The sequence below is a fragment of the Amblyomma maculatum genome, chromosome 6 (assembly GCF_055883805.1).
Source record: "Amblyomma maculatum isolate TAMU_Amacu chromosome 6, ASM5588380v1, whole genome shotgun sequence".
Taxonomy (NCBI): domain Eukaryota; kingdom Metazoa; phylum Arthropoda; class Arachnida; order Ixodida; family Ixodidae; genus Amblyomma; species Amblyomma maculatum.
Genome location: NC_139349.1, coordinates 79,902,377 through 79,928,530, shown reverse-complemented (window position 1 = coordinate 79,928,530; position 26,154 = coordinate 79,902,377). Strand labels below are relative to the sequence as shown.

The window sequence follows — 26,154 nt, the reverse complement described above, 5'->3', positions numbered from 1 at the left end:
AATCAAAGCAAAGAATTCTTGTATTACGACTAGAATACTTTGTAGTGTGTAAGCGGTGAAGCACTCTGAGACATGAGCTTTCGATGAAGTGCTGGAAAACAGTCTTGTAGTCCAATCATGCAGCTGCCATAGAAACAATGGGAGGCATGTGTACCTCCTTATAACTGCTTTCAAATGCCCAAGTGGCTTTTCATTCCTTTCTGTTCAATTTCATAGTCTGTTTATGCCATGATGTTTGTCGATGCAAAACCTGCATGGAACTGTAAGGTGCAAGCACATGACATCTGACACTGAAGCAACTTAATTTATCCAAGTCTTACTACTGCACCGAAATGGCAGTGAACTTCCAATATGCGACTCACAAGTGTAGGCACTACCTCACAGTTCTAGTAAGGATGTGTGTTATTCTTTGTTTATTCTAGCAGAAAGTCCTATTTTAAACTTTACAATGAAGAAAATAATATTCATATGGTAACATAAATTAGCTGAATATGTATGAAGGCTTGTATAAGTAAATGAAAAAAGAAAAAGGTGCCACAGAGCTAGACACTCCATACCAACTCAGTTAAGGTACATTTACTTGTTACCTTTCATGAATCAACTGTCCATGCGTGCACGTACCTTGAATGTTAACTTTAACAGCACCTATGCAGTCGCGTCTAGAACACCAGCACAACGGTGTTCACGCTGTGTACCTAACACATCTGGTCTTATTTGCATCTGCGTATGCAATACATGCAGCTTTCAGGGCTCATTTTAGGTAGCACTTAAAAACGGGAGAAACATACTTTAAATTCCAGGGTTGGGTCTGAGGACCTTGCGACAAGCACTTCCACGAAGGCAGAGCTTTCGTTTCCGATGTCGATAGCGGAGATGACAGACGCTTTCTCCAGTTGCAAGATTACAGAGGCCTGTTTCTCTCCTGGCGAAGCACACTTCCATTTTCTGTACGTTTCAGGCTTCAGGAGGTTTTCTGCTTTGTGCACCTGTCGAGACCACAATAAATAGGTAGATCAAAGAATGACCTGTTGCTGACCGTCGCACACATATAATTTGATGTTCTTGAGAGAGAAGGTGTTGATGCGCCATAAAAAGCTTAGCTCGAGATCACAGCAAAGTACAATATACCTTGTCCTCACTGCTAAATGAGACTACGTGCTGAATCTTCAAAACTGGCATTGCAGAGACGAAATGCGCTGTTTCGTCCCGCGTTTACTGCCTTTGAGCTTCGCGCAGCGCTTTCGCGCTGTTTATCAACAAACTAATCAATTCGGCCGACGATTCCGAGCGATGTCAATCATTCCAAATTAATTAAAGTTTTAAAACAATTATGTACATTTTAGATACAATGAACTTTTAATATAATACACAACACAAAATTTTGTACGGTTTTTTTTTTCTAGAGTTATAATTAGTGTTGTTAGTTTCGTAGTAGAAAAGATGGCTGCGTCCAGCAAAGACGCTTTTCACACGCTGCCAGTGAAATTCTCAAATGAGACTAATTCATCCCATATTTTGCTCTTCAAAGCTCATAATGTCCGCGAAAAGAATGAGCACAAACCATCAGGGAAGACGTTGTTCGTCGTGAACTTGCCGCCGTACTGCAATGAAGACAGCTTGGAGCGTGTATTCGGCGACTGCGGCAGGGTGGCTAAAGTGTGGTTACAAAAAGCTCCATCGTCCGGCAAGCCTCCAGAAAACACATCTTCCTTTTTTCCTAGTGCGTCTCCAGTGACCGGATTTAAAGTCGCTTACGTTGTGTTTCACAAGGAGGTGTCCGTGCGTAAAGCATTAGCTTTGTCGGTTACCGAACCACGTGTGCTGTTTCCCGGAGGCAGTGATGAGGTTGTAGGCATGGCTAAGTGGTGCAACGAATACCAAGCGCGTTTTGTGAACGCCGAGAGAGTGCAGAAGGAAGTAGACGCCTATATGGAAGACTACGACGCGAAACTGGAGGAAGAGAAAGAGCGGGCCAAAGCCATGGAAGGTGTTCCCGACGAAGAGGGCTGGATCACGGTCACCAAGTACGGCAAACGGCCGGTCATTCCTCGGAGTGACGCCGTCAACCAGAAGATCGCCATTGCTGAGAAAAAGAAGCGTTCTCAGAAGGAACTGGTTAACTTCTACACTTTCCAGATTCGAGAGTCCAAGATGGAACGGATTGCCGAGCTGCGCAAAAAGTTCGAAGAGGATAAGCGGAGAATTTCGCTGATGAAAGCGTCCAGGCGTTTTAGGCCGGTTTAACCTTGCTGCAGAATCACAGTGCACTTTGCGTGCTTCAGACAGTGACCTCCAAAAGTTGCCATGGTGGTAATGCTAATGCGAACAATGCGTGTTCACCTTGTTGTAAAATAAAGTTTATTTCTCAACAGTTTATTATTTATTATATTATTTATTTTTTAAGCGCGCACATTGCCACTAATTATGTGCCGTTACCTGCAAAAATCTTGTTTCCTTCTTTTTGTGTGTGTGCCCGGGAGAGGAGGGTCAACATCATACAGCCAGTGAAGATTTTCTTAGTTTTCGTTATGCACTATCTGGTTGTAACTCAAAACTGTATGTGCCTGCAGATTGTTTTCTATGCACCCTGAAGTGACAGGATCGGCACGGTCCTCAAAGACATTTCTTTCAAGGGTGTATGTGAAGCCACTGCGGAGCCACAAACAGGCCATTTAGCAGTAGGTACTGCACAAAGCGCTTACGAGTTTTTATTCAGTTCAGACATTGGTTGTCGGAGAAAAGTACGACTATTTTGGGTCTTGGTTTTGTTTTTTATTTAGTTCACCTAGCTTGCTGACTATGACACCCAGCTAGCAAGCACGTTTGCCGTCTTGACCATGGCTGCAGTAACAATGTTTCAGTGAAGGAAAGCTGAAACAAGTTACAAGGCTCCTAGGACTGCTTGCTTGCTGTGAATGCAAAAGCCCAAAATGGATCAAAGTGGATTAGTAGTCCCGTGCATATCAGGTATGTTTTGTAACTGTTTACAGATAATTACTTTAAACACTGCGAGAGATGCGTCTGGGCAGGGGAATTGCACAGCAAGGCAGACATCATGTACAGTCTTCGTCAAAAGTGTAGAGCCCAGGGGGTAGACCTCTGAGCCTGTAGTGGCGCTGATTTAAAATTAGTGGAGGTCCTTCCCTTCGGAGAGGGCAATACAAAAATTTTCTTACCGTCCAGAGATTCGGAACGCTACAAATGCATTACAAGCCGCACAAAGTGGTTTAGAAGCAGACCCCCGGGTTCTACGTTTGACAGACTGTACATGATTGAGCTCAGTAATTAATCAAATAACTAAAATTTGCTAATGAACTTGCTTATTTCTTTTATTTTAGCAGCCTTTGAGGGCTGTCTGTCACTTTGTCAGTTTTGTTCTGGTGTTCTGGCTGCAGCAAAGTGCATTAAACATAAAGATCGAGTGCAAAAATATGTTTAGCACTTTTTACACAGCATAGGCATGCCAGGCATACAGTTATTCATATTTAACTATGATGCGCTTCAAGTGGTACTCAAAAATAACTTGCCTTACCATTGCCATGTCAAGGCATTTTAGTTTGTATAACAGGATACATCAGTTGCTGCCAGCTTTGTAGGTGTAATTTGCAGGATCCAAAGGTTTGTCAGTGCACATGTCTATGTTTTAGCATAGTCAGGGACTACTCATACACAACAAAATTAACCAAGATTGTTGACATTAGGCATGAAGTGCTTTTAGCTCATATTGCACGTGACTTTGGCTCCAGAACAGAGAGCGTTACAATAGAGCCAAGGCTAAATGAACTTCAATTCAGTCCATGGCTAGTGCTATGCCGGCACCAGCATGGCGCACGCATTAACAATGGCATCTTAATTCATAATCCCAGGTATGGTGGGTGAAGCCAACTGTTGCAGGGCACATATAATGAGAACCTCAGGGTGAATTTCAATCACAGATTTTAAGCACCATGGAAGTTTCCTAATACAGTTGTAGAACAGAGTAGGAATATATTCGCCTCTTGTATCAGATGGTGTATATTCCTGCTCCTGTAGCAGAAAAGATTGTTTCAAAGTGAAATTCTGTCTTTTGAGCACACACACACACAAAAAAAAAAGAGGGGGGCTACAGGAAAAGTTTGGCTACTGGAGCTAGTTCAGATTTCCACTGTGATTGCAGTAAAACAAAAATAACCGACCCTATACAGTGTTCTGCAACTTTACCGTACCCGTTTTGAAACAATATCTCACCTCAACTGGAGGCTCATTTGCACTGAAACCGTGCACAAAGCTTGCGCGTTGTTGTCCCCTTCTTTACGAGGTATGTTTGATCATGGTACTTACTTGGTTTGGCCGTGCATGATGAGAAACCAGAACCCTCTGCGACGAGACTGAGGAGCAAAAGATGCAAACGCCAATTTTCTGCCAAATGGCAGCGGTGGCGCCATCTAGCACCATTACACCATTATGTATTACTCTTTTCCTTTAACTATCCATTTCCCCTGTGGCGTTGACAAACGCCTGCCCTGAGTCAAAAGGGATCAGGACCTCACACTTACTCACTGACTCACTGAATTATTTACTTACTTACTCACTTACTTATTTACTCACTCACTCACTTACTTACTCACTTAATTACTTACTCACTCACTCACTTAATTACTTACTCACTCACTCAATTACTTACTCACTCACTTACTTTACTCACTCACTCACTTACTTACTCACTCACTTACTTTACTCACTCACTTACTTATTTACTCACTCACTCACTTACTTTACTCACTCACTCACTTACTTACTCACTCACTTACTTTACTCACTCACTTACTTATTTACTCACTCACTCACTTACTTACTCACTTAATTACTTACTCACTCACTCACTTAATTACTTACTGACTCACTTACTTTACTCACTCACTTACTTACTTACTCACTTACTTTACTCACTCACTTACTTACTTATTTACTCACTCACTCACTTACTTACTCACTCACTTACTTACTCACTCACTTAATTACTTACTCACTCACTTACTTTACTCACTTACTTACTTACTTACTTACTTACTTACTTACTTACTTACTTACTTACTTACTTACTTACTTACTTACTTACTTACTTACTTACTTACTTACTTACTTACTTACTTACTTACTTACTTACTTACTTACTTACTTACTTACTTACTTACTTACTTACTTACTTACTTACTTACTTACTTACTTACTTACTTACTTACTTACTTACTTACTTACTTACTTACTTACTTACTTACTTACTTACTTACTTACTTACTTACTTACTTACTTACTTACTTACTTACTTACTTACTTACTTACTTACTTACTTACTTACTTACTTACTTACTTACTTACTTACTTACTTACTTACTTACTTACTTACTTACTTACTTACTTACTTACTTACTTACTTACTTACTTACTTACTTACTTACTTACTTACTTACTTACTTACTTACTTACTTACTTACTTACTTACTTACTTACTTACTTACTTACTTACTTACTTACTTACTTACTTACTTACTTACTTACTTACTTACTTACTTACTTACTTACTTACTTACTTACTTACTTACTTACTTACTTACTTACTTACTTACTTACTTACTTACTTACTTACTTACTTACTTACTTACTTACTTACTTACTTACTTACTTACTTACTTACTTACTTACTTACTTACTTACTTACTTACTTACTTACTTACTTACTTACTTACTTACTTACTTACTTACTTACTTACTTACTTACTTACTTACTTACTTACTTACTTACTTACTTACTTACTTACTTACTTACTTACTTACTTACTTACTTACTTACTTACTTACTTACTTACTTACTTACTTACTTACTTACTTACTTACTTACTTACTTACTTACTTACTTACTTACTTACTTACTTACTTACTTACTTACTTACTTACTTACTTACTTACTTACTTACTTACTTACTTACTTACTTACTTACTTACTTACTTACTTACTTACTTACTTACTTACTTACTTACTTACTTACTTACTTACTTACTTACTTACTTACTTACTTACTTACTTACTTACTTACTTACTTACTTACTTACTTACTTACTTACTTACTTACTTACTTACTTACTTACTTACTTACTTACTTACTTACTTACTTACTTACTTACTTACTTACTTACTTACTTACTTACTTACTTACTTACTTACTTACTTACTTACTTACTTACTTACTTACTTACTTACTTACTTACTTACTTACTTACTTACTTACTTACTTACTTACTTACTTACTTACTTACTTACTTACTTACTTACTTACTTACTTACTTACTTACTTACTTACTTACTTACTTACTTACTTACTTACTTACTTACTTACTTACTTACTTACTTACTTACTTACTTACTTACTTACTTACTTACTTACTTACTTACTTACTTACTTACTTACTTACTTACTTACTTACTTACTTACTTACTTACTTACTTACTTACTTACTTACTTACTTACTTACTTACTTACTTACTTACTTACTTACTTACTTACTTACTTACTTACTTACTTACTTACTTACTTACTTACTTACTTACTTACTTACTTACTTACTTACTTACTTACTTACTTACTTACTTACTTACTTACTTACTTACTTACTTACTTACTTACTTACTTACTTACTTACTTACTTACTTACTTACTTACTTACTTACTTACTTACTTACTTACTTACTTACTTACTTACTTACTTACTTACTTACTTACTTACTTACTTACTTACTTACTTACTTACTTACTTACTTACTTACTTACTTACTTACTTACTTACTTACTTACTTACTTACTTACTTACTTACTTACTTACTTACTTACTTACTTACTTACTTACTTACTTACTTACTTACTTACTTACTTACTTACTTACTTACTTACTTACTTACTTACTTACTTACTTACTTACTTACTTACTTACTTACTTACTTACTTACTTACTTACTTACTTACTTACCATGCTTGCCCACGGCCGGACCCGAGGGAGAGAAGTGGCCATGGCTTGCCTTGGCACTTTTGAACCATGGCGCTTTCCTCCAGCGACGCCAGTCTCTCGGTAATTCGGCTTTCAAGGGACCAGAAAAAATTTCGAATTAACCGAAACTTCAAATTATCAGATGGGCATTAAAACACTAGGTACTGAAAACTCTCTGAATCGCAGTCATTTTTATCTAATGAACACCTATAATGCTTTCCTGTCTTTGAGATAAAACCCAAGTAAGAACGATTATTTTTTCTCACTTTCGTAAAACGCTTTACCTTGCGCATACTATCAAGAACGTTGAAGAAATGCTTCAATGTAGGCATCCACTACCCTTTTCGTAGTGCGACGAAGTTGCAGTGGTGCCTGTTGCGTATTGAAAACAGCCCCGTCGCGTTTTGAGAATGCTTCACCGCAAAGTCCATAAGAAGCATCGTAGTGGAGCTCGCAGATTAGCGGCCAACACGTAGTTGCAGCTATCGACAGCAGCGCGAAGACCAACACGACCAACACCGATCTGTGACGCAAGCGCGATGCGGTGGCGCTTCTATCGCCAGGCTGGGCCGGTTGGGGGTGAAAACTAGGCTTAGCGCCCATAGGAATACATGGACCCGAAATATTTCAAACCAGTTTTCTAATTTCATGGTCCACCTATGATCTCATTATTCGGTACAGAGCAACCATGAACATCCTAGAACAGATCGTGAAAGTAGGAAATCACATTACCGAGGCGAAGTACTTAAAATGCCGTGAAACGTATGCGGATGCGAGTTCGGAGGGCGACCCAGAAACGCATGTAATCACAACTTACCGCAACATTTTACCCGTTTCGCAGAGCACCAGAAGTGGTGGCCGGTCGTCAAACGTTGGCCAGTGCTTTGAAGAAGTGTGTGACAAAGCATTCTTCGTCATTGCGGGGGCAATATACTTTAAAAACCCCTCTTTGTCTGGAATCCAAGTAGAAATGCACTGCGGTAGCGCGGCCCATACAATATATGTAAGGAATGGTTCGCAAAGAAGCTGAAGCCCTACGAAAGAAGCGCCTATGAAGCCGGTAGTTTGTTAAGAGGTGGTGCATTCTTTTACGACCATGAATATACGTATGCAACAACATTTCGCGGCTGATATCTCTTTAAAATATATTTATCGATAAATATGTGCGGCGCGTTTCTAGACGGACCCCCACGTCTAGGAGGCCCAAGCGGCTTTTTTTTTTTTTTTTTGCTGAACGTCTTGTACTACGCCCTGACATCATGTTGCATGGTAGAAATAAAATGAAAGCATTTCAAGTGCTGGCGACGCGCATGAGCCCCGTAGGGCAGTAATTGTGATACGGTCGAGACACGGTTATTTTGTAAATGGAGAGGAATCAAACGCAAAATAACGGGCACGCCGTCAATACGTTCTGAAAACATCAATCGTGGCTAATTAGAGGCGGTAAGTATCAAAATGAATGCATATGTAGTTGCGTCACGATACATGCATGTGGTGAGCAAGTCGTAAGCAAACATTGTGACAGCCTTTATATTCCGGCGTCTGTACACGCGCTCTGTGGTCTGCGCCGGACGAAAAGAAAAAAAAAAGAAAGACGAGGTAACCGCACAGAAAGCGCAGAACGATACATGAGAGCCATAGCGATACCACGGGGGAAAAGAAAATAAACAAAAAAATAGTTAAATAGCTTATATGCCCGTTGATCACCTTGCGCGAACCCACCCGATTCAAAATAATTGTATGCCTGGACGGAAATCATGCCCAATGGTGGCAGAGCTCCCGCGTCACTCCGGAGGACTTCCCAATGTGTTTCAGGCATAGCAAATGGGTCCGGGTGAACAACGCCGTCAACGTACAGCTTTTCATTGTAGCGCTGTTTATCCGATTCCGACAAGTTTTTCACGTAGTCCGACGTTGCTGCAGCTCACACTACGCAAGTCTGACAATTTACGGGACTATTCACAGCAAGTAACGTTGGTTCACAGCACGATAAACTGACCGCGCGCAGTTGCAGACGACCAAGGACCAAGCACCAAGCACCACGGCGCCGTCGGAAGCAGACGCTCCGGAGCTGGAGGCGGCCGCGGGCCGCGGTGGGATGGTGGGATTGCCAGCTACGCCGTCGTCTGCTGCAATTCGTGATTGTCGTTCGGTCCATATTTTCGTATGGCGTTTGACAACTACTCTTTAAATGTAATTCTATCTAGGATGTATCACTTGAGCGACAGTATTATAAGCTAATTTACCCCTTGCGGCAGCATATCAGGCTGTAAACAAAACTGCGCGATTCGCGACACCCAGCTTGCAGTGAGCTTTTTTGGGGGTGTCCGGATTCACAACACATATCATTCGGGGAGTTTTAAAAGTAGACTGCTTCCGCGATTACGCAGCATACTTTGTCACATACTTCTTTAAAGCGCTGGCCAACGTTTATGCACCGGCCACCACTTCTGGTGCTCAGCAAAACGAGAAAGATGTTACGATAATTAAGTTCTGTTTACATGTGCTTCTATGGGTCGCCCTCCCAACTTGCACCCCCATACGTTTCACGCTGTTTTAAACATGCTTCGCCTCGGTAATGAGATTTCATATTTTCACGATCTGTTCTGGGATGTTCATGGTCATTCTGCACCGAATAACGATATCATAGATGCCTTGTGAAATGAGAAAACTACTTTGTAATCTTACGGTTCTATTCCTATGAATGTTAACCATACTTTTCACCCCTAGTCGGCTGCGGAGCCGCGAGCGCCTCCTTTGTTTGTAAACACGGTGTTGGTATATACAGCTCCACGCCATTCCAGAATAAAAAGAAAAGAACACTGAAACGCGAAGCAGCATCCGAAACGCCGCGTGTGCGGGTCGACGCACGCACCCGATCGCAGCCGCAGGATGACGCGGCCTTAAAGCGAAACCGAAACTATGCGACTGAGCTATATGTTTTGGAAATGGGGAACTTCCTGGCCCTACGGGGCTTGGACGGTAGGTCAACGCCACTTGCGGCGGGGGCTAGCCAACCACCGAATTTTATCTGTTGTAGGCCGTCATTGCACCCGCCATAACTTCGGTGGTAGACGACGGCTGTTGCGGCGCGCATCTTTCTCTCCTTCTTTTTATTTTTTCTCTACTTCCTGTCTTCTGTCCGCACGAAGCAGCGGAGGTGGCTCAGCTACAGAGCCAGTAGCAGGCCCGTGCATTTTCTTTTCCTTCTTCCTACAGCCACAACTTCACTGTGCGCGGGCCAAGGAGGCGCGGGCACCACTGCTTCACACAAATGTGGTTCAGGGAAGTGCTGGCTGCGCCGGCCGTACTTCTAAGCGATTTACTTCCGTCAATACCGGTCTTGAAATACATAAATATTGCACAAAAAAATTTAAACTTCTAAGTTACCAAGTTGCTAAGCCAAAATTGCGAAGAGCCAGCCTCAGTTTCCCTCTCGCCAAAGTTCTTTAATGACCTTTGGCACAGGTGTGGCACAAACAAAAACCTAGACTTCGTAGTAGCATAAGCGGGAGTTCCCATTTGAAGCAGATGCCCAACCCCTGTAAACACAAATTTAAGCGCTATACCTTGAAGCCTGGCACTGAAAACTTTTTCTAGCAGACCTTTCACAGAAGTCTAACTTCACAGACATGCCACACATGATGCATAAAACTTGACCAGTATAGTTATTAACCATTATGTTAAGCAAATACATGCTAACAACGCAATGACAGCAAAAGATGTCACGTTTTTAGGAACAGCTTTTTAATCGAAAAATGCAAGACGAGACTCACTGCCTCGAATATGGTGTATTATATAATGCCTACTTATGCTCGAAAATTTTCATGTGGCAGTCTGCACCTCCACTAATCATGTATTTCTGGAGGGACCAATCCACCGCGAGCACTTTGTCTTCATGGCCCGTCATGTCGTAGAGAGGTGCCTTAGGGCTGCGCACGTCCCAGTGCTTCATCAGGCCGTCATACGATCCGGAAATAAAATTATAGGTCGAGCTTGGGGACCAGTGTACAGATGACACCCAGCCAAGGTGTGCCGAATAGGTGCATTTGACCATGGCTCCTTCCTTCAGCCTCACGTCCCAAAGGCGCACGTGCTTGTCCGTGTGGGCCGATACGATCTGATTGCTCAGCTTTGAATATGAAATGTCCAGGAATGCCTTGCTGCCTACGAGCTGCGTCTTCATGCCGCCCAGGTCGACATCCCAAAGTCGCAGGGTATGATCCATCGAGCAGGTCGCCACTTCTTTGCTGTCGGTCCACTGGACACCTGTAATTGCTTCGTGGTGACCAGACAGGGTCAGTATCGGCACCCTCGTCCTTGCCTTGTTCTCGGCCGTTTTCTGTTTCTTTCTGCTGCCTTCCGATTCGTCGTGCGCTTCGTCGTGATCCGTAGTGTTGGGGTCCGCGCTCCATACTTTGAGCATGTGGTCATAAGAGCCGGTCGCGAAACTGCTCTCGTCCCAACTGACATCAACACAATCGACGCTCCTCGCGTGTCCCCGGCAGACCTGAACCGATTCCACTGCATTTGTTTCTCGGTTCCATTGCCACAGCATCGCCGTTTCGTCGATTGATGTGCTCACAAACGTGCACAATGACTCGCCCACGGAAATCCATTTGACCGACTTGACAGGACCAACGTGTCCGGGTATCAACAGCTTGCGCGATCCATTGAGATCCCAGATGTGTAGGCTGTTGTCGTAGCAACCAGAAAGAATACCGGCGTCTGAAGTGTGCACTGAACTCACCCAGTCGTCGTGCACAAGCGTGTCAATGGGCAGCGGGGGAGGACACTTTTCGACGTACTCTATGAGGACGACATTTTCCTGCGGGATCTTATTAACTTCCAGGTGGCGTTGAAGAGTCTCTCGGAGCAGTTCTCCCTCGATCAAGAAGTCAAAAGTTGGTCCGTCGCTCTCACCATCACCACCAGATTCCTGCAGAAGAGCGTTAATTAAAGCAGACAACTGTTCCGGTGTTGTGTTACCGGCAATAGAAAAAGGACTGTCAGGCACAGAGTAGCGTTCATCTTGTGTGAAAAATTTCGCCTGGATTTGAGCGTTTTCGCCCATTTTTCATTCGTAGGATCGACACCCCTCCAATCAGTCGCGAACTTGCAGAGTACGAACACAGCGAGCACGTTTTGATTTGATGGCGATGCCGCAGTTGCTGCCTCTGGGCTGTAAGTAAATCTGGGAGTGCCTAGGAGGTTGATCCAGTTGATCCGTCGTAAAGATGACTTCTTAAAATTGCCAGTAGGGACAGCAAGGAAAGTATGAATTATTATTTTGTTACTGTAACTTTTGGAGATCAACTCATTCGGTTGTGAAGCATAATAATTTTGTTATAATAATATTAGCATATTGCACAAGTGGCTATGGCAACACTGTTTCTTCTCTTTTCGGGAATGTTTCTGCTTTTGTAGGTGTTTTGACTAAAAAGGAATTCGGTAAGAAGTAACTGTTCTCCTAGTAGGAAACTATCTTATTCCTATGCATTGTTTTGCCGTGAAGTTGGAAAGTGCAAATTTATTTGGGCGCCGGCATGTTTACCGATTGTGGTGCAACTGTGTGTTGAACCGATAGGCGGAAAATGATATCCGTCGACTAGCACGGGGTAGGATGCGAGATGCTTTTTTTTTTTTCTTGTTTTTGCTCATGCATGTTTATCATATAGGCTACATGTTCTACCGCGGGTACAAACGGTGCGTTTCTAGTAAGGAATAGCTAATAATTATATAGCTGGGCTCACGGCCTAATCGTTTTATCCTTTTTGTTCTCTCCACCGGCAACATTTTGCTTCCAAGGTTTCTTAGATGCCCGTCGCCGGAAACTACTCATTTCGGCTGTATGAATTCCTCTTCACGGGTATCGCCTGTGTGCTGAAGCAGTTCGATGTCATGTCTGGTAAGACAAGTGTCCGGAGGAAAGGCCGTCTTGTTCCTAATCTATTCCTTTCTTGTCACGCAGTTCAACTGTCGCTGTAGAAGTTCACACAACGAAGTAGCATCTGTGGAAGACAACTACACAAATGACGAGTCACTTTATCAACACCTGGTGCGTTTTTCTTCGTTCTTGATTTAATGGTTGCTTAGAGTAAACCTGCAATTGCTAGTCCACACATTCGCTGTTCTAACCTTGTTCACTGACAGATTAAGCACTTTTCAAGCGCAGGAAGCCCTGTGCATATCGACGAACAAAATTTCGGCTTCGTTTAGATGATGCTTGATATATTGCAGAAATCATCCTTTCTCTGGTTGTCGGTGCTCCTTTAGCCAACAGGCAGCGTTTAGTAATGAATGTATATCAAAATGTTGCTTTACATACCGTCAGTGACTGTAAAGAATTCCCCCCTGTTTTCTATTTACTCATGTCCTTCTTACCGTCCGAAGCTGCATTTTTTTTTCCACCGGAGATCTTAAAGCGCGGTTAAAAATTAGCATCATTTAGTGCAAATGGAGAGTTTCTCTATGATTATGCACTTTGTGGCTCTTAGTTTACCTGCACACTGGTTGCTAACAAAGAGTAATTTCTGACTCTGAATGGGAGTAGATAATCACGTGCAGCACTCTAATACAGTAGTGTTCCTTTGCAGCAGGCTACATTCATTTAGAGCAGTGTATGCTTGGATGTTTTGGTTTCAGTGAAAATTTATATTATGTGTTTGCCAACATTGTCTACTAAATGTGAATGTAAATGTGTGTCCTTTGCCAACCTGTGTCCTCTAGAGCTAATATTTATTACCTTAGAGATCGTGTTCTCGCATAACTTTGTCTACCCAGGTTTTCAGAACCAAGTTGAAGTAAATAAGTGAAATAAACGTAGCAATGAAGCGTATATCATTTTTGCTTATTTGCCATAGACAGGGGTAATTTATTACTTAGTATCTCCCATCACTCATTGAGCGCACTAGTCAATCATGTATTAAGGGGCCTCCAAGTCAGTGGTAAGGTTTAGTATTGCTGAACTTGGTGCATGGGAACCCCAAAGAAGACACTTGGATTTGTGCACTTCAGATCCGATGCATTCAATACTTTTAAAATTATGATCCTCCTAGCAGAACATGTAGGGCTTTTATTTACTGATTTGCCGTAATGGCTTTTCTGTAAAAGGATGAAAATATTTATTTATTTATTCATATCTCAAATGCCCCTAAGTAAGGGTTCTAAATGAGGGATGAACGGCTTCACAGAAGTAGGTCTGTAATAGCAGTCCTGAAATTTATCGAGCTGGAGTGGCGCACAACTTCTTTAGGCAGATCATTCCAGTTTTTCACTGTAAATGGAGAAAACAAATGACGTTGCAACAATGTGTGCGTATTCAAAGGACTTCTAAATGTCCTTTACATTCATGTCCTTTACACTCACATTTACATTCACAGAGATAAGAAATGTATCTTCATTTAATCACAATGTTCTTTCTGTTAACATTTACAATTCAAAATTAGTTGACAGAGACAAAGAGCTCACTTTACAGTACCAATTTACTTACAACTAGTTTGAACAAAGACTATCTTTCCACCTCTTCCCCTCCCCTCTCCCACTCATACTTAGGTATTTTGTTTCTATGGTGACCGGACTTTGTGTCTTCAGACTTTGTACTTTTTGAAACTCAGGTTGAATCTCTCGAACTATGCTGTTGTTTGAGGCAGACTCTGTTCCTTGGGCAATGCTGTACAAAGGTTATGTGGCACTAATGTTCTTAGTGCAGCGTGACGATGTTGTACAAAAGTTATGTGGCATTAACACGTTGCTAGTGCAGCACGCAGTGAGTGAACAAAGAATTGCGTCACACTCTTGCTTTGGCAGATGTGACCAAATGTTCAATGCTAAGCTGCTTAGAGGCATGACTATACAAGTTTATGCTGCAATAAGGCCTTCAAAGTGCTGACAGTAGCACTGGCACCTGGGAAGGCTCATGCCCTAGTGCTCGAGTATGTGCTTCTCCCACCACACTCCACATAGAGTAGTGTCTACTCACTAAGGTGACTGTAACCAACGCTCTGTGTAATTCACTAGTTAGCTAAGTAGTCTGCATGGAGCATGTAATCTTGCCTGAGTAGTGCATTAAGGAAGTGCACGGGCTCACACACCAATTTTTGGTAACATTTCGCTGCTAATGTCACACATCTTTGTGCATGTACTAAGGAAACGAGCAGAATTATGGACAGATTTTAATAAGTTACGGTTTATGACCACAGGAAATATTATAGCATGGCCCACATAGTAAGCATTCTTTTTTTATCTAGCTTTCATACAATCAACAATCTGTGTATAGTAACTAGAAGAAAGCAATGCCTTATTAGACCTCGTATTCTCATTACTGCGCATTAACCAACTATTTATGTTCTCCATAATTCTCGCAAAAGCTAAAGCATGTCAAGAATAGGAAAAGGTACAGTAGCCCATTTTTAACAGAAAACTTTCCAGCAAAGCTTTAGAATCAATCACCAGGCTCAGTGCAGGCTGATTACTGCATGACGTTGTGGAAGATGTGCTCAATTATAGCCGCATAGCTTACAGGGGGGCATTATTCTCGACCCTGTGCTGCATTAGGTATGCAGCCTAAGTTAGAAAGCCCACTTATTTTTATGGGCCCTTTGATCTGCAGCCGTTGTTTCACCGCACGGCTTTGCTGCTCAGGTGCAGTTCATTTCTAGTGATCGTCGAACAGGGTTTTTGCAGTAAGATGGCACAGCAGCACCCCTGTTTCCTGCTTTGTCTCTTTCTCTCTTTTCCCCTCTCTGGTTTGCCTCAGTGTTGCTCAAGGCTGCAGCTCCCCTTCGCCTTTAAGTTCTAGTAAGTTGCGCAAATGCACCACTTTCTGCCTCTTTTTTTGATGCTGGCTTTTTTTATTTATTTATTTATTTCACCAATTTCTGCTGCTTGCTCTTACCTGTCTGAGATCGCTTTAAAGCCATACTGACATGAAGCGCTCGAATACCTCTCCCTTTTTCTTTTTTTAATGACTCACCGAGTGACAAGCATAATTTATGTTATAAGGTAGGAGGAAAACAACGCGGGTACAGAGAACAAACGTAACTTAGTAATATGGCAATTGAAGTAAAGGGAAATAGATCTGGATAGGCCGTATACTGCAGAGAACAGGTAAGCCACGGCTTATTAAAGTAAAGGAACGCCAAGGAATACAAAAAACCTTATGGAGAAAAGAAGTTTGGATATTTGCAAGGATAGATTGTGTGTGACTGGTACGGAACATTGGTAATATGGGATCAGTAGGAGATGAACCAAAGACATAACTGGGGCTAATGACAATGCTGATTATGAATTGTTGCTGCAGTCATGATATAGAGCCTCGTGATTCTCTGCACAGAAAAAGATGGCGTCATTGTCTCTAACAACCAGTATTTTTTTTTTTTTTTTTTTTTTTTTTTGCAAAGAGCATTTAATGTGCCATATTGTTGCCTGTGGTGCTCACCCTGTGCCTGAGAAAGTGTAGCTGGTGACACAGTATAACTCAGTTGTCACCGAGGCTCCATTGTGATGCTGCTGAAGTATTAACGTCCTACCTGAGCCACCACAAGCATTCGTAGCACTGTATATATCGGCACATGACCTTGAAAAGACAGAAGCTCCCATATATTGCACTGTTTTCATTAGCCGTTTCATTAGGCTCAGGTGTCAATTTCACCAGATACTGCACTTTTGAGGCAGTAATCTATGCAGATTTGAAGAGCAAATTTGATTACATTTGTGGTTGTTTCATGGGGGTGCCTGTATTTGTGTGGAAATCGGGCTTCGAAGAATCCTTGCAACACGTATGTTTTTACAGGAATGTCACAGTTAAAATCTGCTGTTGGTACTTTTTATAACTCGATGGCTGATGTCCATGCCTTGCTTGCAATAAGGCTACCTGGATGGCTTGTATGCATGACAGTGCTTGTGAGATGTGTGATATTCGAAGGGCTTCTTAGATCCAAGGGCCTAACCTTTTCTCTCCTGTTCCTCCTTTTGGTTTCACTCTCAGCACTGGATTTGTGACAGGTTTAGAAACTTGAACTAAGTGCCGTAGCATAAACTGCAGCCAAAAAAAAAAAAAGCTAGACCATCACCTTAATTACGCTGTGCTTTTTTAGCGCTACTTTGTTGTGCCGCCTTCCCAGGTGAAGCCTAGCCTATGCCAGACCATCTGTGTTGATCTCCAGAACAGTCGTGAACTTTGATTGGAATTGAATAACTTCAGTCCTTTTTTACTGTGTCTTCATTTTCCTTTTCCTTCAAAGTAATAAAGGTAGGGGGTGTTGTTCATGATGTTAGAAGTGGAGGTATTTGCCTTTTGCACTCCTGTGGCCAGATCTTTAATATCAGGCTTAGCAGTGTTACTGACTGGGCCAGTATCGGGTCATCAGAAAGAGGCCATGGTGCGCAATTGAAAATCAGAAGGGCTGCCAGCCCTTCAGCAGGACTGCAGTGAAGGGTTATGACCAAAGCCATGCCAGCCACCTGTAAAAGTACTATAAGCAGCCCTTTTGGTGTTATTTTGAAACCTCGCTTGCCTATGGCCTTGGCCCTATTCTACTAAGTCCTGGTTAGCATCAGAAAGTAGAATGCATTTTGGTGCTTTTAGTTGTGATTATCCTTCACAGTTTAAAAACCCTAGCTAATCCTCTTGTTTTGGGGAAACTGTATCTTGCCTTGTAGAATGAAATTTAGGCTGCAGGCAAGCAGTTTTGGCTTGTTAGTGTTTAGATCACCTAGCTGACCATATGCTTTATGCCGTGTTTTAATGTTTGGGACCTGAGACGCTCTCAAGTTGCTGCTTTGCAGCTTTTTGTCTGGGGTCCCTTACCCTTATGTTAGAATAGGAATAAAGATTGCATTATTATTATTATTATTATTATTATTATTATTATTATTATTATTATTATTATTAAATATCTCTGTTTGCAAATGCTGCCATATGTAATGTAGGGTGGTAGGTATTCTAAGCTGCCTTGTGCAGCTTTCTTTAATGATTGAAAGAAAATACTACGCAACCTTTAGCTAAAGAAAAAAAAAAATCGGCATTGGCGTTTAGCAGGTTGTCATTATATATCCTCTTGCTACAACATTTTAACTTCTCATAGACTCTGCACGGTGGTCTAGCTTTAAGCAGTGTCTGCGGGGGTATGAGAGGAACATATCAAATCATTCACAAAATCTCTTTTTTGTTTTGTTTTGTTTCTTTTGGCCTCTAGCAGTTCATATCTGAAAGCACAGTGCTAATCATCCCCAAACTGAGCTGACAAGTAAGGATACAAGCACCACTGCTGTGCCTTTAGTTATTCTTTTGCTTTGCGTGTTTCTTTTTGTGTATGCGTGCGCGTGCGCAGTTGTAAGATGGCGGGAATAAAAGGGGCCACAGTTTGGGTTCTTTATATTGTAACAGTACAGAAGAAGATGAAGTTTAGAAGAAAAGTGAAGGAGAAAGACGTTGAAAAAAGACTCTCGTGCCGAACGCGCTGCCGTTGACCAGCTGCGCTCCCTACCCTATCGTCTTGTTGTTCAGCGCTCCGACATCTTACCCCCTTCGTAACAATATTATAACCTCTGAGCCGTGGCTTGGGAAGGCAGCTGTTTACAATTTGTTACCCTTCATGTTGCCTGCACCTATCCCTGAGCAAGGGTTATGGAAGTAGCAAATTTAGTGTACTGTTATATGCCTGATAAATTTTTTTGTAACTTTCCCAAGTGCAGTTTACACGGAGTTCCAGTACGCAGTCAAATTTCACATATAGATGTCCCATAGATGATTACTGTGTACCTGAAATTAGGGGCTCACGTCATTGTGATTGAAATATTGAAAATGTTTGTTTGGCATGTCCTGATATTTGTGTTCTTCCATTCTTACCTAGTCGGAGGCCTCTAATTTCTCCGAGGCAATTCCACTCATGCAGAAGGATCCAGACATGATCAAGTATGAAGCTAGTGTAGACAACTATGAACTTCTTTCTGTGATTGGTGAGTAAAAGTTTGGTCATTTGTGGACAGTCGCGTTAATGTCTGCTGACTGTAGCATAAGCCAGATGCCTGAAGCGTGCGGCCCGCGAATCTGTGTGATGTGGCCCGTTAGCTCCAAAAATTCTTGCCTTTGTTTGAAAGCGTGGGCGACCTTAAAGTGTCGAGTTAACCCTCAGCCTCGTTTTCAAAACTGTGTGATGTGGCCTGTTAGCTCCAAAAATTCTGGCCTTTGTTCTGAAACCGTGGCAACCTTAAAGTGTCAAGTTAACCTTCAGCCTCGTTTGCGAACTAAAATAAGCTAAAAGATCTTGTCCGGAGTTGGTTCAGGTTCTTTATGGAAATGCAATGAGGCATTGGTCTCTCATCTACGTGACCTTCGCACAGACAGCAGCTGCCTATAAGGGGAAGACGATAGACAACCCGCCTTCTCTCTCATCTCCAAGTCTACATTTTTTTCGTTTTAAGGTGTCTGCGGTATTCATTAACAATTATACGCTCTCAGTTATTCTCTTCGAGCAATTCTGGTGGTGCCCCCGTCCGGCGTTTAGGCAGAATCGAGGTCACGCCACTTTTCTTTTTTTTTTTTTTCCCCATGAAGAATGGTTGGTCTGGGAACATGACATTTTGGTTGATTTTCATTGTAACACAGCAGCGTTAAAGGCCCTGTTCTTCAGAAAATGCGGCGTCCGCGGCATTTTTGGCTTTGTGAGCGAAGCATCCCTGGCGTGGCTTCAGCAGGTGGCAGGTACTGATATGTCCTAGGTATATGTGACCACGTGACAAGGCCAATTTGGTTGGAGTTGCCAACTCTATCTCCTCAATTTAGGGCCTTGTATTTCTAGGCAGACATGTCACTCCTAGGCTATTCAGGCACGTTCGTACGGCTTGGTTAAACAGAACTTCATATTTATCCATCTATATTTATATTTATGTTGGGTGGTATCTTGCATAATATGGCACCTTGCGTCTGTATGCTGAGGAGTATGTGTGAGATAATAGAAGCACAAATTAACAGATTAGTGATTATGTGAGTGACAAAATGCATGTTCGATACCAAAGATCTACAAAGGGTGGTGTGGGCCAGAGCTGTTAAAGCTGTTGTGCCATAATTTACCGCAAAGCCAAAGTATCTCTCTCCATTTAATTTATAAATTATCGGATTTATTTCTTTTTATTTTTATTGATTGTTTCTATTCTTATTTTCTTGCTCCTGGCCCGCGAGGGACATTTCCTCAATTCAGCCCACATAGAAGCACAAATTTGAGACCACTGGCGTAAGCCACGCAATAAAAAAAAAATATAAGGAGGTAAATTTTATTTTTTATTTATTTATTTCCAATACCCTCATGGCCCCCAGGGCATTATTGAGGGGAGGGGTACAAAAATATAAAATCAAACTGATAAGTAAAAAGTAAGGCATACATACAAGTCTACAAAAATTGATAACAATGATTGCAAAAAGAAAAAAAAGAACTGGCTGCAAGAAAATACATGTTTCCAAAAAGTGATACACTAAAGTAATTAAGAATAACTACAAAACAAATAAATTCTCAAAAAGCAGTCAAAATAAGTAGCAAGTAAACACAAACATATTGAGCCATTTGTAGAAACATTGAGCAACAAAATGGGTACAATGGCAAAAAGCTATAAATGAAGACACTTAAGCTCCGCCTCTAAGGGTATGATACGACAATGTTAATGACTCCCATCTGCAGTCTCCCTTTGCGAATTTGTGTTTACATACATGCACTTTCCTACTCTTATATCGCTAATCTTGTAATTTGTGCCTGTATGTTTTTTTTTCACACCTACTTGTTGGCATACAGTTTTAAGCTACTAGATTAACGAAGCCCAAGTTGGCAGGTGTTCTAGTGACCTTGTGATGTCACACAACCCGACGACTAGTGTCACCAGCCAACTAGTAGTACCACCTGCCAGCGGCATATCTGTGAATTTTTACTCGCAATGCCAGTGTTGGGTTTTCTGAAAAACGGGGGATTTAACGCTATCATGTTAAAGCTTATGAGTGGTCATCAAATGTAGTGCATTTCAGAAATGGCACTTTGATCCATGCCCTTCAGATGATCGTCCTTGTATTAGGCAACCTTGCCCATGCCTGAAATAGGCAGGATGGTGTTGGTTGTGCTCACGTGTGTTCTTGCAGTGCAGTGTTTTGCATGATTTTATACGTGACCTAATGAGGTACATTTAAACTGCAGTAATTTTTTTAGGGCTGTGTGGGTTGTGAGCAAGTGCTGGGCTGAGGACAGCTGTTTACTGATATGACAAAGAGAGTTCTTGCCAGGAAAAGCTAAAACCTGCAGTGAATCTGTAACTGCACTTGCTGTTTGAGATCTGAGAAACGTTTTCTTTCTCAGAGAGTCCGAGGAATATTTTTTTTCTTTTTTTAGGAAATATCTTCTCATTTGCAGTCTCGTGATCCCCCACAGTTACATGTAACAATGGCCGTGTGCTCTTGTGGAATCTGATATTCAGGGCATTCTGTTGAGATGAACTCCTGGTAAACTGAAATAATTGTGAAATTCCTGTTGTGCAGACAGTGGCAGGAATCTGCTGTGCTTTATTTTTGCTCACAGGTTACACCCAAGCCCAAACAGACCTTGGTATCATGTGTGGCAGGCACCACCTTGGTGGCTCAGGGGTTAGGGCGCTCAACTACCGAGCGGTGAGCCGGGCAATCCGGGTTCGATCCTGGCTGCAGTTGCTTTGAAACGCAAGGCACCCCTGTGCTATGTCGTATGCTAAGCAAACCCAAGTGGTCGAAATTAATTAGAGCTCTTCACTATGGTATTCCTCATAGCCAGAGTCGTTTTGGGTTGTGGTTTTTGTTGCGACACTCCGACAGCCATAGCGAGACCTTAGGTAACCGTAGCTAAGCCATGAAGAGGCGTAGTTGCGGTCTCCTTATAAAAAAATCAGCCTGCCATGACATTTGAATTCATGTTAACACTATGCCATGGGCAGGAGCTGCCAACTCGGGTCGCTCCTTTCATGTGGGTGGGTGATATCAGAATCAATCTGCCAGAACCGTTTGCATTCCCGTTACCCCTACGACACGCAGGCACGTCCATACGGCTTGGTTGAAGTGGGACTATATATATGGGCTGGTAGCTTACGCTTTCGCGTCATGTCATTAAAGGCTGAGCTTAAGTGTCCCTCATAATGTAGAACCTTACACTGATAGGGCATGATAGGGGAATAATGGAGCAGGCAAAAGAAGCTTCCGCCGTTGCTTTCGTAATTCAACTAGGGTTAACCAGAGCTAAAGTACAACTATTTTTTGTACTAATTATGTGTTTTTGTTGTCCGTTTCCTTCCTTCTTTAGGGAGAGGACTCTTCAGCCCTACAGTTGTGTCTCTTGCTAAGCACATTCCATCTGGTCATCGATTGGCAATCAAGCGAATAAATTTGGATGCCTGTGGCGTGAGCCTAGAGCAAGTACAGGTAACTACAGCTGCAGTTCTGACGGTCTTGCTGTTGCAACAGACCATCTATGAACCATTATCATGAAGGCACCTTGGTGATTCGGGAAGAAGCACGGTAATGACCAATTATTTCGGTGTAATGGTGTCAACGCAGCTAAAAAAATAAAAGTCTGGCAAACTGCATTAGTTTGGATTTGATTGAAATTAAACCTTCAGATGTTTACGCAAAGCATCCAAGTGCCTTTATGTAATTTCGCACAGTGTAATATGTGATCAATTACTAAGCAGCAACAGCAGTGTCTAATGCATTACAGGGTCTTTGCAAACTGTGTTTATTAAAAACTGATCCCACTGGCTTTGCACTGCAGCTTTGCAGATGAGTGACTTGATTTGTGGGCTCAGTTGTCTGCAGTTGACTCACGCTAAAAGCAAGCAGGCAGCTTGCTGCCCTACTTAACAGTGCTGTAATGAAATTTAGTGGAATTCTAGCTTCAATGTTGTACGGCTGCATCGTAGGGACTTGTATATTTTCCCACCTCAACCATTCTCTCATTTGCGGTAGCATTGATAGCAGCGTGCAAGTTTCACCATACACAAGCCAGCAGTTGAGGTTAAAAAAAAAACATTTTAAAAGGCAAACGATAGATGGCTCGACTGTCCAGTACAGTTCATAGGCACTTGCTTCTCAACCAGGATGCTATTCCCACCAACCAGTCAGTCCCCTTTTACGATAAACGTGCACAATGCTCCGTGTATAACAGATTTCCTAAATGTTGCCTGCAACTTCTTTGCTGTAGTTTCCCTGATCAATGTCGACTACATGTCTTTGACAACCTAAAGTGCTACATGTTTGTTTAAATATATCGTGACTGTGATTCCAACACTGTTCTTCACACCGCAGTGGCAGCTGTTCCTGAAGATTGTTGGTTGGTGTGTAATATGTTGTGTTTTCCCTCAAGAAGTATTTATTGTAGTTGCATTTAGCTCAGCTGAGCGTTTTTGTTCTTTTTTTTTTTTTTTTTTGTACCAGGAATGAAAACCACAGCCAGATTGCCCCACTCCCTTTCTGAGACTCTATGTGCTGTTCCCAATTTCTTTTACACCACACACACAGCCCACAGGCTGCCAGAAAGCACGACTTTCTGCATTACTTTTTTCCTCCCTTTCTCTCCTGAGGTTGTAGCCAGGTTAGCACTTCACCTTGACAGCAATTCATCTATAGGTGTACTTCCAAGTTAGGAGAGCGCAACTTTGAGAAAAAATACATATATAGGGGACGAAGGTCAATTTATATATGAGAACACATGATACCGTGTTATCCGGAACCAGAGTTCTGATCGGTAGACCAGAGGTTTTGTTCCAACCATGAGCCCATGTAACAAGCAGTAATTTACTTAAACTCCTTGAACTCCACTAAACAATCATTCAAGCATTATTTTTATTTTATGCGTTGCAGCATGTCAGTTAACTGTTCACTTACAAGCTTGGAAATGCAAAAAGTAACATTTATGTCTTACGTTGTTATAGTTCAGCGAAAAACGCAGCGTTAAAATAGGACTAGAGAGACGAGGACAGGACAGAGCTACAACTTAATGAATAACATGTCTGACCAACTGGCCTCACAGTATATTCTATTAAATTACATTGTTATATCATCAAATTTGTCTTTGCTTTTGAAACACTTTGAATGGTCTTGGACGTCTGCAAACTGTCATAACTCAACTTTATTGTTGCCTTGCTTGCTTTAAAGTACACCGTATGTGTTGCTATGCAGTTGGATTTTTCTTTTGTATTTTGTGTGATGGAGGACTGGAATGTAATCGGACTGATTATATATAGGCTTTTTCCTCCTGAAGCCTACAGCTTGTGCTTAATTTTTATTTTTTTTCTCCAGTGGAGAACTTGCTTGTGCATTCATTTGTTGAACTTCATGACACCTAACAGAAGCCCATATAAATGCCTGTATCTATTGTTTTAGTAACCTTTTGTACACTGTGGTACATTACATTACCATCTATGTTTTGTTTCTTAACTTTTTTTTTTTGTTTTTGTTTTTTGTGACTAGCTTTCAGCTACTCGCTAATAGACTGTTTTTTTGTACAAGTGACATAATACCTACTTTGTTAAAGTGAAAGCTTTATGTGACTCAGGGTGAAAATTGCTTGGGCGAGATCTCTCCAATAGATTCCGCGGTATATCGGTGGGATTCCGATATATAGTGACTGATAATTATATATTTAGTGATAGATAGGGATAGTCAATGATGAGAGAGGGAGAGAGCGTCTCTCTCTAGAGAAAGTTTCTCTGTGTGTGTGAGATAGCTCTTCATCTCTCTCTCTCTCTCTCTCTCTCTCTCTCTCTCTCTCTCTCTCTCTCTCTCTCTCTCTCTCTCTCTCTCTCTCTCTCTCTCTCGAGGATTCAGGGCACGCAAGACAACTTAAATGCTTCTCTGAAGTTTGGGTTTTGCAATCTGCTCTTGCCTCTTCTTTTCCTTTTTTTCCAGCACGAAGTCTCTGTGCTACGCCAGCTGAGGCATGAAAATGTTGTTCCATATTTTTGCACATTAGTGAAAGGCAGTGAGCTGTGGGCTGTTATGCCACTTTTGACATATGGTAAGTTCGCTGGCTTCTTTTCTCAGATCCATTTTGGGAGCAAGCAGCTCGAGAGCAAAGTTTCATTCTTCTGTGAACATTTCTCTCCTGCAGGGTCGGTCAGGGATCTCCTAAATACTCACTTTCCTTCAGGCTTACCCGAGCATGCAGTGTCTTTCATATTGAGGGACCTTCTAGCAGCTCTTCAGTACATTCATACTAGGGGTTACATTCACAGGTAAGCACACCAGTGATTGATGTTGAAATGAAACAAGCTGGGCTCGGTAAACTTTACGCAAGTTCAATTTGTGCATGAGTTGTGACATAGGGCAGTGTAAAAATAATAATAATAATAAATTGGTTTAGAGAAAGGGAAAGGCGCAGTATCTCTAACACTTGTTTCTGTGGACACATGAACCGCGTTGTAAGTGAAGGGAGGAAAGTGGGAGTTAAAGTTGAAAGAACCCCAGAGGAGCAGTAGTGAAGGGCTACGGAGTAATTTCGACCACCTGGGGATCTTTAACGAACGCCTCTTCGTTTCGCCTCAATCAAAACACAGCTGCCATTGGTCGGGATCGAACCCGGGTACTCCGGCACAGTAGTCGGACATCTTACCACTGTACCACCACAGCGGTGCATGTAGTAGAGCCCAATTCCAGATTCTGTAGGGTACCATTTCAGCTTTTAGCTTGGTATAGCTGGACATGTGCATTTTGTGCTTGCTTGTCTGTGGTTTCAGAAGTGTCAAGGCAAGCCACTTACTGTTGTCAAGCAAGGGCAAAGTGATGCTGTCAGGTTTTCGCTACTGCTGCAACGTCATAGGAAGTGGCCAATGGCGTCCAAAGATACACACCTTTCCGCTCCATGCCATCGACAACCTCAACTGGCTGAGCCCAGAAGTCCTAGAGCAGGTAAGACTTTTTTTTTTTTTTTAACAGTATGCACTGCAGTAACAACACTGAATGCCTGTTACTCTCGGGAAGGCAGTATTTTAAATGTAGCGAGCACCTCGCACGTCTTTTAAGTATGCTTGGCATTTTACTCTAAGGAAAGCTTTTTTCTTTCTTTTTTTTTCCTTTTTTTTTTTTTTTCGTTTTCTCTCACGTAGTTGTAGGAAAATTGTGAAGCCGTAGGA

General features: G+C 41.8%; 4 protein-coding genes across 10 annotated transcripts in view; 2 read left to right on the top strand and 2 right to left on the bottom strand.

Moving 5' to 3' along the window:
• XRCC1 (DNA repair protein XRCC1) overlaps window positions 1-1,257 on the bottom strand; it is a 104,115-nt gene extending 102,858 nt beyond the window's left edge. For both annotated transcript variants that reach the window (XM_084607027.1, XM_084607028.1), the window contains exons 1-2: window positions 1,129-1,257; window positions 789-986 (exon numbers count right to left, since the gene is read on the bottom strand). In XM_084607027.1, the coding sequence (XP_084463153.1) occupies window positions 789-986; window positions 1,129-1,179 (249 nt within the window). In that variant the 5' untranslated portion in view covers window positions 1,180-1,257. The remainder of the gene's footprint in view (window positions 1-788; window positions 987-1,128) is intronic.
• A 172-nt stretch (window positions 1,258-1,429) lies between these two features.
• Window positions 1,430-2,376, top strand: LOC146186097 (ribosomal RNA-processing protein 7 homolog A). Its single transcript, XM_084607026.1, has one exon. The coding sequence runs from the start codon at window positions 1,441-1,443 to the stop codon at window positions 2,242-2,244; it is 804 nt and encodes a 267-aa protein (XP_084463152.1). The 5' UTR covers window positions 1,430-1,440; the 3' UTR covers window positions 2,245-2,376.
• Window positions 2,377-10,698: 8,322 nt separating this feature from the next.
• On the bottom strand, window positions 10,699-12,210 carry LOC146186096 (ribosome biogenesis protein WDR12 homolog). The gene has a single exon (XM_084607019.1). It carries the CDS (start codon window positions 12,092-12,094, stop codon window positions 10,826-10,828), a length of 1,269 nt encoding a protein of 422 aa, XP_084463145.1. The 5' UTR covers window positions 12,095-12,210; the 3' UTR covers window positions 10,699-10,825.
• A 145-nt stretch (window positions 12,211-12,355) lies between these two features.
• The window catches only part of Stlk (Ste20-like kinase), a 31,870-nt gene continuing 18,071 nt past the window's right edge, over window positions 12,356-26,154 (top strand). The window contains exons 1-9 of one of the 6 annotated variants that reach the window (XM_084607025.1): window positions 12,839-12,928; window positions 12,992-13,078; window positions 15,779-15,819; window positions 18,222-18,269; window positions 18,876-18,981; window positions 22,329-22,447; window positions 24,932-25,040; window positions 25,134-25,257; window positions 25,759-25,930. In XM_084607025.1, the coding sequence (XP_084463151.1) occupies window positions 18,912-18,981; window positions 22,329-22,447; window positions 24,932-25,040; window positions 25,134-25,257; window positions 25,759-25,930 (594 nt within the window). In that variant the 5' untranslated portion in view covers window positions 12,839-12,928; window positions 12,992-13,078; window positions 15,779-15,819; window positions 18,222-18,269; window positions 18,876-18,911. The other 5 variants (XM_084607024.1, XM_084607020.1, XM_084607021.1 and 2 more) reach the window with 5 other exon arrangements.

Bases quoted from the DNA above. Each gene is read 5' to 3' on its own strand.
- LOC146186097 (XM_084607026.1), top strand. From the start codon at position 1,441: ATGGCTGCGTCCAGCAAAGACGCTTTTCACACGCTGCCAGTGAAATTC.
- LOC146186096 (XM_084607019.1), bottom strand. From the start codon at position 12,094: ATGGGCGAAAACGCTCAAATCCAGGCGAAATTTTTCACACAAGATGAA.